This window comes from Mustela putorius, unplaced genomic scaffold (assembly GCF_011764305.1).
Source record: "Mustela putorius furo isolate JIRA1106 unplaced genomic scaffold, ASM1176430v1.1 tig00000508_pilon_pilon_pilon, whole genome shotgun sequence".
NCBI classification, from domain to species: domain Eukaryota; kingdom Metazoa; phylum Chordata; class Mammalia; order Carnivora; family Mustelidae; genus Mustela; species Mustela putorius.
In genome coordinates, this window is record NW_025421402.1 from 19,161,947 (window position 1) to 19,173,961 (window position 12,015).

The window sequence follows — 12,015 nt, forward strand, 5'->3', positions numbered from 1 at the left end:
CCTTCCTTGTGAAACAAGCCTCTGTTTGGGAGTCCCATGGATCACTTATGGAATTTAACATCATAGAAGCTTAACACCAAAACCCAGCAGAAACAGAATGAGTCCGAGTATAGTCAACTTCTAATCCAACAGAGTTGTGCTCTTCTCAAAAGTTCCCTGACGCATTGATGACGGAAGTCGCTGAACGCGATGCAGGTGGATGTCTGTTTGATCTATGATCAGGTCCCCCTGAAAGCCTGCAAAATTCTGCACGTACAAAGCCCTGTGCTAGGTGCCAAGCAGGACCCAAAGATGAGTAAGACCACATCTGTGTGCTCCAGACACCTGCAGTCCTGGAAGGGGCAGACGTGTGAGCGGATAGCGTGATAGCGAGCAGAACGCATGCCACAGAATGCGAGGCCAGAGGAAGGCACCACTGTCCACGGGGGTGGGGGACAGCTAAAGCTCCATACCACAGAGTGGTTTGAGGAGGTAGAAATTCCAGGGAGGAAATTATTATACATGCTTTAAAAAAACATTAATTAAATACTTAATTATCCAGGTTATTAGTGTTTTAGGATTTCAGAGAGCGTTTGCTGCAAAGAGAAGCAGCAGCTTTAGTCTCTCGCCTTTTCTTGGAGCTATTCATGGACAGTTTACCCAAGCTACCCAGCTGCATTTAAAACTTTAAATGCTCAAGTGCAAGATTGATTTCTAACCGTATCAATGGTGATGTTGTACCCTGTGGGCAGCGACCACGCAGCATGACACCTGGAGAGAGAAAGAGCCGGAACGAAGCTCACCACAGAGTCAGCAGGGCAGTCAGTGCTGTCTGACCGTCTTCAAGGTCCTGGTCGGATCCGCAGTAGTTTCTGGTGGGTGGAATTTGGCTGACCACTCAAAGCCAGGATTAATTAGTCATGGCTAAGGCAGGATTAATTTTGAAGTGAAGGAGGATGGTTTTGAGTCAAGAAGCTCAATTATTAGTTGTACATTAAAGCAACGTGTAACATATTTCTCTTTACTTTGCGATGAAAGCATAGGTTCTAGAGGAAGCATAGTCAAGAGCCCTGGAGAAGAGGGCTGCAGGCCCTGGAGAAGAGGTTAGGACAGAGTGTCGGAGCAAGAACGTGGCAGGGAGAAAGTCTATTGGGAGCCTGGGATGGAGGATGGCCGTGGAGCCACGTGACGGACCTGGGACGACCTGCTGGTGCCGCTGCCCAGCCGCGAGGGAGACGGAGGGAGCCCCTTCCCAGGAGCACTTCCCACACCGCGTGGCGCCCTGCACACGTTTTGTCGCTTGGCCCTTGGTCTTCCTCCCACCTCGCCAGCTGTCCGTCTCCAGCCATTTTGCTGGTTCTTTGCAGGTTCCCTTGTCTTTCCCCTTCACCTCGAAGGACCAGACTGGCCCAGGGCTTGGGCTCCGGACAGGCTCTCCTCTCTGGCCGTCCTCACTCTCTTGTGGATCTCATTGAGGCCGACGACCTTACATTCGTCTTACGTGAACAGCTCCCAAACCTGTGTCTTTCCCAGGTCGCACCTCTGAACTAGAGACTCCCGTAGCCGGTTGTCTATGCAGCCTCTCCACATGGCTGCATAGACTCCCAGACAGACTGTGTCCAAAATCCAGCTCCCCACCGCCCCCCGACACCGGTCCTCCCCCCTTCTTCACCACATTAGGTAATGGGGACACCTTCCTTCTAGTTCTCAGACCACGCGCCAGGCTGCTGGCCGCTGGTGTTGGCTCTGCCTTCCCAGCTTCTCCCAGACGGAGCTTCTTCAGTCACTCCCACCGCAGCCTCTGTCACCGAACCCACTGCCCGTCTCCTGCCTGCTAACAGCCCTCCTCACTTCTGCCTTGTCCTCGTCTGTGCTCAGCAGGGCCTGTCCGCACTTGAAAGCCCGCAGCTTGCTTTTATCCCACTCAGAACACAGTTCGAAGCCCGCACAGTGGCCTTGGAGGCCTCCAGTGGCCTGGCCATTTCTGCTCTGACCTCATCTTCTCCCCACGCCCGTCGCTGGTCACACGCCGGCCACATGGGGCGGCTGAGTGTCCTCGCACACACCGGGGCTCACCGTGCAAGGTTTTGTGTTTGCGGCTCCTTCTCCCTGGAACCTCTCCGCCCGCCCTCCCCCTCCCCCATCCCCTCAGCTGCCCAGCTGGCTGCTTCTGCACTCATCTGGGTCTTTGCTGGAGTGTCCCTTCCCCGGCGAGCCCTCCCTCCATTCCCTCTTTACAATCACTGCCTCTTCTAGCAGCGGCCCTCTCTCTGCTTTGTTTTTCTCCGTAGCATCTAACACTACCTGAAACCATTGCATTGCGTGCGCGCGCACACACACACACACACACACACACACACCCCACTTTACCTGTTTGTTCTCCGTTGAATCTGCTGCTGCGTGTTGAGGGCCCGCAGCGACACGTGACGTGGCATTCACACATGTGTGGAATGAGTAGTTGAATAGTGTGGGAGACCGATTTTAGAAGTAAACAGATAAGGTCACAGTCAGTCCCGGTAAGTGTTCTGAAGGAAGCAGGCCCTGAAATAGAAAGTCCTCTGAGGGTTCAAGGTGGCCGAGCTGGCCTCTGAGAGGAGCCAACAGGAACATTTCCAAAGTTCCACGATGCCTTTCTTAACTTCTGAACAGTATCGTTTCATTAGAGCCTTTTGAGGGGCAGCTCGGGGAGAAGAGGCCAGGGTAGAAGTTGTTTGCTATCCTTTGTTGGCAGTTTGGTAGGATTTTTTTGTCTTTTAATTTTTGACATATTTTTAATTAATTGAGGATTTGGTTAGAGAAAAGAAAAAATTGCCAGTTCTCCTCGGAGGTCACTTGTCACCACGTGAACAGCATTGGCTTTACGAGTGCGTGTGTGCTCGCTGCCGGGCACGGTCTTCCCTCGTGTCGCCTGCGCAGCTGCAGAGGGTGTGTGGGCCGCACGCACGTCCCCGTGCAGGAGCACACGCGGAGCGCTGGTTTCTGTACCAGGACCGAACTGCGGCGTTCTCAGCCGCCAGCAAACCGAAGTGCGGTGGATCTAACTGTTGCTCAGTATATTGAACTTTGCGGGAGGTTGGAGGCCTGGAGGGAACTGGGAGAATTTCCCGATGTTCAGGAGCTATTCTAGCCTTATTGTTTATCATTCTCACCCCAGTTCCCAGATTGTCCGTCCTTCCCACTTGTCTCTTCTTAAGACCATCCTGAGTTCAAGCCCTCCCTTTCTGTCTGTCCCCTTTGCCTTCCTCACTTCCCTGTGACCCACACTGGCCCCTGAGTGACCAGCGGCCTCCTGGTGATGTCACGGGGTTGTCTGGCTACAAGCTGCCCCCACCCCCACCAGACCTCATCTTATGGGGTGATGTCAACAGCGACAGCCCCAACACCTCGCCAGCTTTAGCGCCAACTGAGTTGATGTGCCACTAGATGCTTAAAAAGAGGAAAAGATAAGATGTTATAGGGGAAAACATAAGAAAATTTGGGTTGTTAAACTTTAGGAAGGGAAGGGTAAACAGTAATCTGGAGTTAATCACTCGTGTACTCGAAAACCACTGTTACAAAGAGGAAGCCCGTTAAGTTCTCCTTGGCCGGTAAAAAGGCTGTATGCTGAGATGCCACGTGAGAGAGTTGTTTTCTGGTCTTAGGAAAGAACTTTCCAATTAGGAAAGTGACTTACACTAGAGTACTCTATCAGGGAGGGTGTAGAAATACTATTTCAAAAGCCTAAAAAAAAAACCCTTTTAAATAGCATTGAGAACTGTTTGTTTGGATAGTTCCATTGAACTACTATACAAACTGGAGATTGTAGCAAACCGTATGATTTTTTAAAAAGATTTTATTTGACAGATCACAGGTAGGCAGGCGGGGGTGGGGGGAAGCAGGCTCCTCGCTGAGCAAGGAGTCTGATGTGGGGCTCCATCCCAGGACCCTGAGATCATGACCTGAGCCGAAGGCAGAGGCTTAACCCACTGAGCCATCAAGGCGCCCCAACCTTAATGATTTTTTAACCACAGTGCTCTCTTATTAGCGAATAACCAAATTAGGTCAGTTGAGTATATATTGCTGTGCATAAGATAGATGGCCACTTTTGTCTGTGTTTTATAAGTGTTCAGTGTCGGGGAGCCGTGCTGCCCTGCATGTGCTCCGACAGCCCGCGGGCTCTGTATCTCCCCAGCTGCCTCCCTCGGGGCGGCTGGACTAGGTGAAGCCACTGCCACGCGGCAGACGCTCTTCAAGTGGGTGTTTCTGTCGGCTTCCAGGACGGCAGGAATGAGGGGATGGGAAGACATGCTGAGTCTGTGGCTGTTTCAACAGTGAGAACAGGAGAAGTAGAGCCTCATTCCTAATGCTTCAAGTTCGGCAGCTGCGGAATAGGTGTCTACTAACAGCCACTTAGCCGGCGAAATAGAAGTCGGACACAAGCCCGGGGAGACGCACGCCCCTTTCTGTTAGAGCAGCTGCCTCACTGCCCTTCGTTCCCGCCGATGGGCCGCCCTCCAGGACATCTGCACGGCTGCACGTGCCCGATGATATGCATTTCCAGCTCTTGTTCTTTTTTATTTTTTTAAAGATACGTCCATGTGCTATCATAAAGATAGGTTTGTGTAGTTAACACTGAATTATTACACTTGCCAATGAAAATGCCAGTTATTGGAAATTTAAGAAATCCCCATTTGACTGTAAGAATCTGTCTTGTCTGTCCTTTTTGATTCAGAGAGGAAAAAGGGTTTTGCACAACATGTTTGTCAAGAAAGGCCTGGTGTTAAAGACCCTGAGATGCATAAGGCATTCGTATCTCTAACCTCCAGCTCAAGCCGTAGAGGTCGGGGTGTGGGTATGATTCGCTCATTGGGAGATGAGGAAAGTGGCCCTGATTTTATTCCCACTGCAGTCACTTTACAGAAATAACATGAATGTTCCTGGAACAGTGAAAACATTAAGAAAACATTAACTTCTGAGTTTGAGTTGGTTATTTCTTCCCAGCGATTTAATAGTATTTTGCTCTCCCATGCCATCTCTTAATGCATCTAAATTGGTGTTTAACTTGATGCTCCTCTGTCAAGATTTAATTACATTTGAAAATGACAAAGTAGTTAAAATTTTAGTAGACTTCAAAAATATAAATGACGTTCAACAGAAGGACGATTAGTAGAGTTTTCCGGGTTTTATTTCACAGGTCGATATCCAGGTAAGATGAATGTTTCTGCCTAATTGATCTCATGTTTTTAGACTCACCTGCTTGGATAGGCTGTCGGTTTGCTGTAACGTTTGATCGTGTGCATGAATCACTAGTGTAACATGTGAAGTTAAGTTCATTGCTGATTTGAACTTGGTTCTTATTTGTAGAAACAGAGATATGTTGAACTTTATTTTTAACAACAAGGTTATATATTTTCTAAATTGAGCGACTACTAGAATTACATTTATAACAAATACAAAGTTGGATCTCACTGCTGAAAATTATTAAATAGTTTTAACTATAAATTGAACTAAACTCAACCCAAAGAGAAATTCTGACTTTAAAATTGTGACTGGGAATTGGAAGATCCTCTTAAAAACAGAAACAAAAGCAAAAATGCTAAACCATCAATCTAGCATCTCCTCTGACAAGACCCAGTAGACGCTCAATAAAATGGCAGCTGTGCTGCTTACAGCGCAAACGTGCAGAGCCGTGTGAGGCTGACTAGTAACAGAAAAGTGTGCTGAAGTTTGCTTAACACGTTAACTTTAACATCATTTTAGATGTGGGTTTTCTTGGTCTATTTTTCACTCTTATCATTAAATCTCAACCTCCACTTTGTTTTGAGGGATCCCAGTGAAGGCGAAGCCAGTGGCCGCACAGACACCTCAAGGTGAGGAGCCACTACCAATACTTCGCTGCTAGGCCCCCGTCTATGCAGACTTGCTTTCGAAAGACGTGCAGGACCTAATAAATCTTAAGAGCTAATAACTAGAGAGTATGTGCATTTTACGCTTTTATATCGGGATGGGTTTGCTTAATGTTGCCTAGCATTTAACGAAGTGTGAGTTCACTTGAAGTCTGCTTTTCTCAGCATTGTTTTGACTTGTATGCTCTGTAGAGAAGTAGCCTTCCTGTTCTATAAAATGTGTCCTAGCAGAAGAATTAATGGATTAAAATGTACTGATCCTTTTCTCACTAAAATGATGTAACTGGAATTAGATAACACGGAATACGGAGGTGGCCAAATTATGTAGGAAGGTTTGAGATTAGGAACATTTTAGGTGAGTGTGCAGTGGTGGACCACATTTGCAGACGCTCGCCCTGCCTCCCTCAGTGGTTTTTGGCATCCAGCGGTGGCTGTGTGTTCCTTCTGACGGCGGGGGGGGGGGGGGGGTCTCCAGCGCAAGCCCAGTCGGAATCAGGTGGGGGGCCCCGCCCCCAGGGTTTGAGGTTGGGTTGGGGGTCACTGCATGAGATGCTGGTGCTGCGGGTCCGAGACCCACGCCAATGGTGTGTTAGTACTTGTGTTCATATTGACAAACGGGAAGTCAAAGAAAGGAAGGCATTAAATTATTTGATGTGTACGCCAGCTTGAAAGGACCCGTACAGATCACAGAACCTGGACGAGCACCTCCACAGTAGGACAGATGCCTCAGCTTCATTCAAGAACGAGTTTTGACCGGCTGAGCACAACCCCCAGTTTAATTGCTACCTCTTAAAATTAATTAAAATATAAAATATAATGAGCTTGGGAAGACTTTACCAAGCATTCCTAGGTGATTTATTTATTTATTTATTTGCAAGCTGCTATATTTGGTCACAGTAGTTGAAATGTCTCTCTGTTGAGTTAGGTGCCCGAGTCCCCATGGCAGGCAGCCGGAGGAAGGGGAGGCAGGACGAGTAGTCGGACTTTCCTTCTGCCTGTGAAATAAACAGGAAGGACGTTTGGGGTAGCCTCTCCCCTCCCTGAGTCGCGGCTTCAGAGACTCTTGTGTCTCATCCCGCCTTTCCACGAAATTTCCCTCTGAGACACGTGATAGTACAGTGGGTGCCACGGGTGGCCGCTGCAGCTTTCCTGTCTGTCCTCTGTCCTTTTCACAAGGCTGCGGTCCCTTTCTTTCCTTATTACTGGGGTTAGTTTTCTTTTTTTTTTCTTTTCTTTTTGCTTTTCAACAACCTTAGTGAGTGCCTACTGCCTATCGGTAGCCGGTCATTCAGTTCTCACAAGAGCCTGGTGAAAAGTATCCATTCTACAATTGAGGAAACTGCATGGAGCAGGAGGTCCTGTCCTGTCAGGGATGTGGCGGGGCACACTGGTGAAAAGCCGGGGCTCTCGAGCCAGACCCTGGGGGTTTGAGCCGTGCCCCACCACTTGCCTAGCTGTGTGACCTTGGGCAGTTGCTCTAACTCAGGAGTTGTTAGGGTAAGTGAGTAAATAGTGCATGTTGGGCACTTGCAACAGTTCCTGGCACCTAGTAAGTGCCCAGTAAATGTTCGCTGTCGTAAGTAGCCTTAGCATTTTCAGGAGCCTTCTACGTTTCCCACTCCCAGTGAAAACACCTTTGAGATACATGTAGAAAAATGACCTTGGTGGAATGGAAGAAAAACGGCTTCCTGGTCTTTGTTTTTTCGGCTCATTAGCTCTATGACCTTAGAAAAGTACTGTGAGTTTCCTAGCCACCGGTTCTGTTTTTAAAACGCGGGTTCAATCACGTGGTCTCCTGGGTCCCTTCCAGCCCTGGCATGCCGATTCCATAACCGGAGCTGGGCATGTGGTTCTGATAAACGACTCTCCGGAGATCTGCAGGCCCAGGGCGGCCTGCGATGCAGTGGCTTAGTGTCCGTGAGCCAAGAGAGAATGAGAGAGAAGATAGTGAAACAAACACTGCCCGTATTTGTCTAATAGTCTTGAGAAGTTCATTTTCTCTACTTCTTTCTTTCCTGATTTTCTCAAACTTGCATCGTTTGCAGAGATTTGGGCTAAGGTACATAGGAATAAGGAAGAAAATGTGTATAGCAGTGTACACATAGAAATGCACATACACGACTATATGTGCGAGTATATCCTAATTCTGACATAAAGCATATGCATGAACACAAAATGTTCATATCATAGGTTATAGACTCCTTTCAAAGGTTATCATTTTTTCTTTAAATCACATATAAATGAGCTAAATTAACAAGTTAAAATTGCAACATCTGTATCTGGAAAATTGCTCCGCAAACTTAATTACAGGGTCTTCTGAATCATAAATAATCTATTTTACCTTTCTGGGATGATTTGAAATAGGTTTTCTGGTTCTATATTATTTACGGGAGCCCTACAATACGGACAATTCAGTCAGGTTGATTCCCTTAACAAACGTGTCGGTCAGCTCCCGTGTGCCCAGCGCAGCCCTAGAGGCCCGAGAGAGACCAGGGAGCAAAACAGATGAGATTCTGGGCTCTCCCAGAAGTCACAGCCCAGCGGCAGAGTCGGACAGGAAACAATGACCGTCATAGCTAAACTCATCAGCTGGTGTATTAGGGAAATACAGTAGATGAGAATGTAGCAAGGCCCCTAGAGGAAGCACTAGAGCAGGGCCGGGGCGGTGGGTGGCCCAGCCGGGAGGAGCTGGGGGTGCCCCAGGCTGGTCGAGCCCAGCGCTGACAGGAGGAAGGGAGGAACAGCCTGAGGAACAGCCCTTGTGCCGTGAGCACGGCACGGAGGCCAGTGCGTCTCGAGAGGAGGGAGCAGCGAGGAAGCTGGGAGGAGATGGGGGGTCGGAGGCAGGAGTGGGGGTGTGGGCCGCGTGGAGCCTCGCAGGCGCCGCTAAGGACGTCTTTAGCAAAGCGCCGAAAGCCCGAGCGGGCCCGCCGGCTCGTCGCCCGTGCGGTGCGAACCGCCTTCCGCTCCTCGCAACGCAACACCGTTGGTCCGCACGATGCGATGCGGTGCGAACAGGCCCTCTGTCGCCATGACTGCTAGCTTTGTCCCCAGTCCTTTTCCTCCCCAAAAAGGTAGAGAAAAAGGGGAATCTATGTTTTTACAAATATGTATTTGTAAAGAGAATGGTAGCGGTTTCTGTGTGTGTATAGGTACAGGAAATGGAGCATCTGCTTTTGCAGGTTAAACAGAGAAATTATGGAGGAGCTGACAAAGCGCTAAGTTCTTCACTTTCAGCTGTAAACTCGTTTGCCACAAACAAGGCCGAGGCAGATGGCGTCCCGGGGTCTGTTTGGGGACAGCGAGATGACGCAAACATTTGTATCTACCTGAAGGCAGTCTGTGAATTGGGTAGTTTAGACTGAGCGGTGACCGCTGAGGCTTCGTGTGTGCTTTGATTTCTCTGCTGAACGCGGTTTGTGTTTGCATTCTCTCCCTCTGCCCTCTCCCTCTAGAAGTACGTCAGGGGAACCAAAAGAAAGAGACAAGGAAGAGGGAAAAGATTCTAAGCCACGTTCTCTGCGTTTCACGTGGAGTATGAAGACCACCAGTTCAATGGACCCCAATGACATGATGAGAGAAATCCGGAAAGTGTTAGATGCAAATAACTGTGATTATGAACAAAAAGAGAGGTTTTTGCTTTTCTGCGTCCACGGAGATGCCAGACAGGACAGCCTCGTGCAGTGGGAGATGGAGGTCTGCAAGTTGCCGCGCCTGTCCCTGAACGGGGTCCGCTTCAAGCGAATATCGGGGACATCTATTGCCTTTAAGAACATCGCATCTAAAATAGCAAATGAGCTTAAGCTGTAAAGAAACTCAAATTTACAGGATCAGGGAAGATACATTCACGTATGAGGTACGGTTTTGAATGTATTGGTAATGCCTAGCGCGATGGGCCTGAGTCTCCCACGCTCCCCCACCATGTAGAAACCGCCCTTCATGCAATACGGACCTCCATAGTCAGGGACCGGGCGGCTAGAGTCCGCGTGAAGTATACGAAATATCTGTAGCCAAACAAGTAGGTTCACATGTACAGGTAAGTATCTTGTGTATTTCTGTTCATTTTTTTGTTCATAGAGTTGTATAATAAAACAGATGATTGCTTAAAGAACTTGTATAGTTGTCTAGATTTCTGCACATAAGTGTATGACGCTTTCAGTTGGAGATGTTCTTCCCTGTTATTTACATTCTGGTGGGTTTTTTAAATTCTTACCTCCATCATGCAATTTTGAAAATTGTGTCCAGAATTAAAAGTGCACAGAAATAGTCTTTAAAATTGTAGCATGGACTTTTAAAAATTATTTTTAAATCCTATTTAAATTTAAACCAGAAGCTGATAAATAGAGATCAGCTTTACTATACACAGAATTATTCCTGCTTATCTTTGCTCTCAGACCAGGTGTAGCTGAGAAAATACAAAATGTTTACAGTGTTGGCACTTAGAGTTTTTAAAATAAACTACATGGAAATAATCATTGCTTTGCCTTGAGCTATCTAAGAAGTGCTGGGGAAAAAGTTAAACCTGTATCAAATTTCTTTGAAACTTCTAAGTGGTTTTTGGCCCACTGCTAAATGTAGCAGCAAAATTAAAAAGAATCAATACTCCATCTGGCTATTATAAATGTGAACTTTCACTTAGGTTTGCTGCCTCCTGAATACCGCAGTGTCATTGCGGAAATAGAGTAATATCGGGACCGTCTCATAGCACAAACTCATCCTACAGGGTTGATCAATGCGTTAGCTAAAGAATCATGCCACTCAGGAACTAACTGGCGTTTGGAACATTGATACCTTGTCTCCTCCGAGCCTCTTCATCCACCCCCGACACAGTAAGATCTCTAAGTACTTAGGAGACTTTGGAGCAAAACCTACTATTTATAACAGTGCATTATTGATTTATGCTTACGTGGTTGTTGAGTTTGTTCCCAGGTAACCTGTTTGTTTTTACTATTTTGCCAGATTTCTTGTATTTATTCCACATCGTTATGCCTATAATGTGCAGCTTTGTAATTGGGCATTTGCCTCCTTTTCTTTGATAATTAGTGATATATGTGATGTAAAACCACTAGGAAAGGTACCTTTTCATACTTGTTATTTTTTACGGAATAAGCCTTGGAGGTTGACTGTGCAATGTTATTTAATGTTGTAATTACTGTAATATCAACATATGGGCCCCATCTGCACACACCTGAGAAATGGAAAAGTGTATTCAAATTTTATCAGTTCAAAGGAGAATAAAGCTGTGATAAATACTGTAATTCTAACCTACATCAGAAAGCTCCCTGTGTAGGTGACGTGCCATTCCGTAATGGCGTCCGGACTAGGGTGAATTTTACATTCTGTACTGTACTGTGACGTAGCTTTCTTCTGTAACAGTTCTGTTCTAAAATGAAGTGTATTTTTGCCTTAGCAAAGGATGGTGTTTGGAAAAAAAAAAAAAAAAAACAACGACCCTGTGTAGCCCCCTTTTTAACCTAGTGTTCATTCAGAAAAATTGATGCAAATCTTTATTCACTTTCACTGGTGCACACTGAAATTTTACTTGAACAGTTCTCATAATAAAGCACTTGTCTTCTGCTCTTTATCAGAATGTGAATTACCTGTTTCCTGGCACAAAAATATTCTGTATGGGGAGTTTATTTCATGTGTTCTAAATTTAGTGGGCAGGGGGTGGAACTATGTAGGTTTTCAAAATGTCATTATGACAAGAAAAATTGACTCTTTTTATAGGAATTCCTAGCATCAAAATACTTAAAAAAAAAAAAGCCATCATAGAAACTGATGGGGGGCGGTGGGAGGGTAGGGGTTGGTTTCCTTTTTTTGTTACATTTTCTCACCCTGGTTAACTCTTATATGTTTGTGGCAAGGAACTTTACTTCAGTATTTTTTATGAACTAAAAATGAAATCTTGATATTCATTTCAGATTTTCCCATTTTATATGACAACATAACTATTTTTTTGAAGAATTAGAGGAATTTTACAATATGTTTACATAAATAAATACCACTTATATTCACTGGCTATGTGATATCAGGGTTTCCTTGGTTTCTGTTTAAATACTATTTGACTTAACATCCCTAATATTAGATTAATTATTTTGTAGAGACTAGGTTACAATATTGAATTTGATAAATAAAAATTTGACAAATA

General features: G+C 46.3%; 1 protein-coding gene across 4 annotated transcripts in view; it reads left to right on the plus strand.

The window, feature by feature from the left end:
* MARK1 (microtubule affinity regulating kinase 1) overlaps positions 1–11,448 on the plus strand; it is a 116,866-nt gene extending 105,418 nt beyond the window's left edge. For 2 of the 4 annotated variants that reach the window (XM_045081169.1, XM_045081166.1), the window contains 2 exons: positions 5,784–5,828; positions 9,320–11,448. In XM_045081169.1, the coding sequence (XP_044937104.1) occupies positions 5,784–5,828; positions 9,320–9,674 (400 nt within the window). In that variant the 3' untranslated portion in view covers positions 9,675–11,448. The remainder of the gene's footprint in view (positions 1–5,783; positions 5,829–9,319) is intronic. The other 2 variants (XM_045081167.1, XM_045081168.1) reach the window with 2 other exon arrangements.
* Positions 11,449–12,015: the final 567 nt, after the last annotated feature.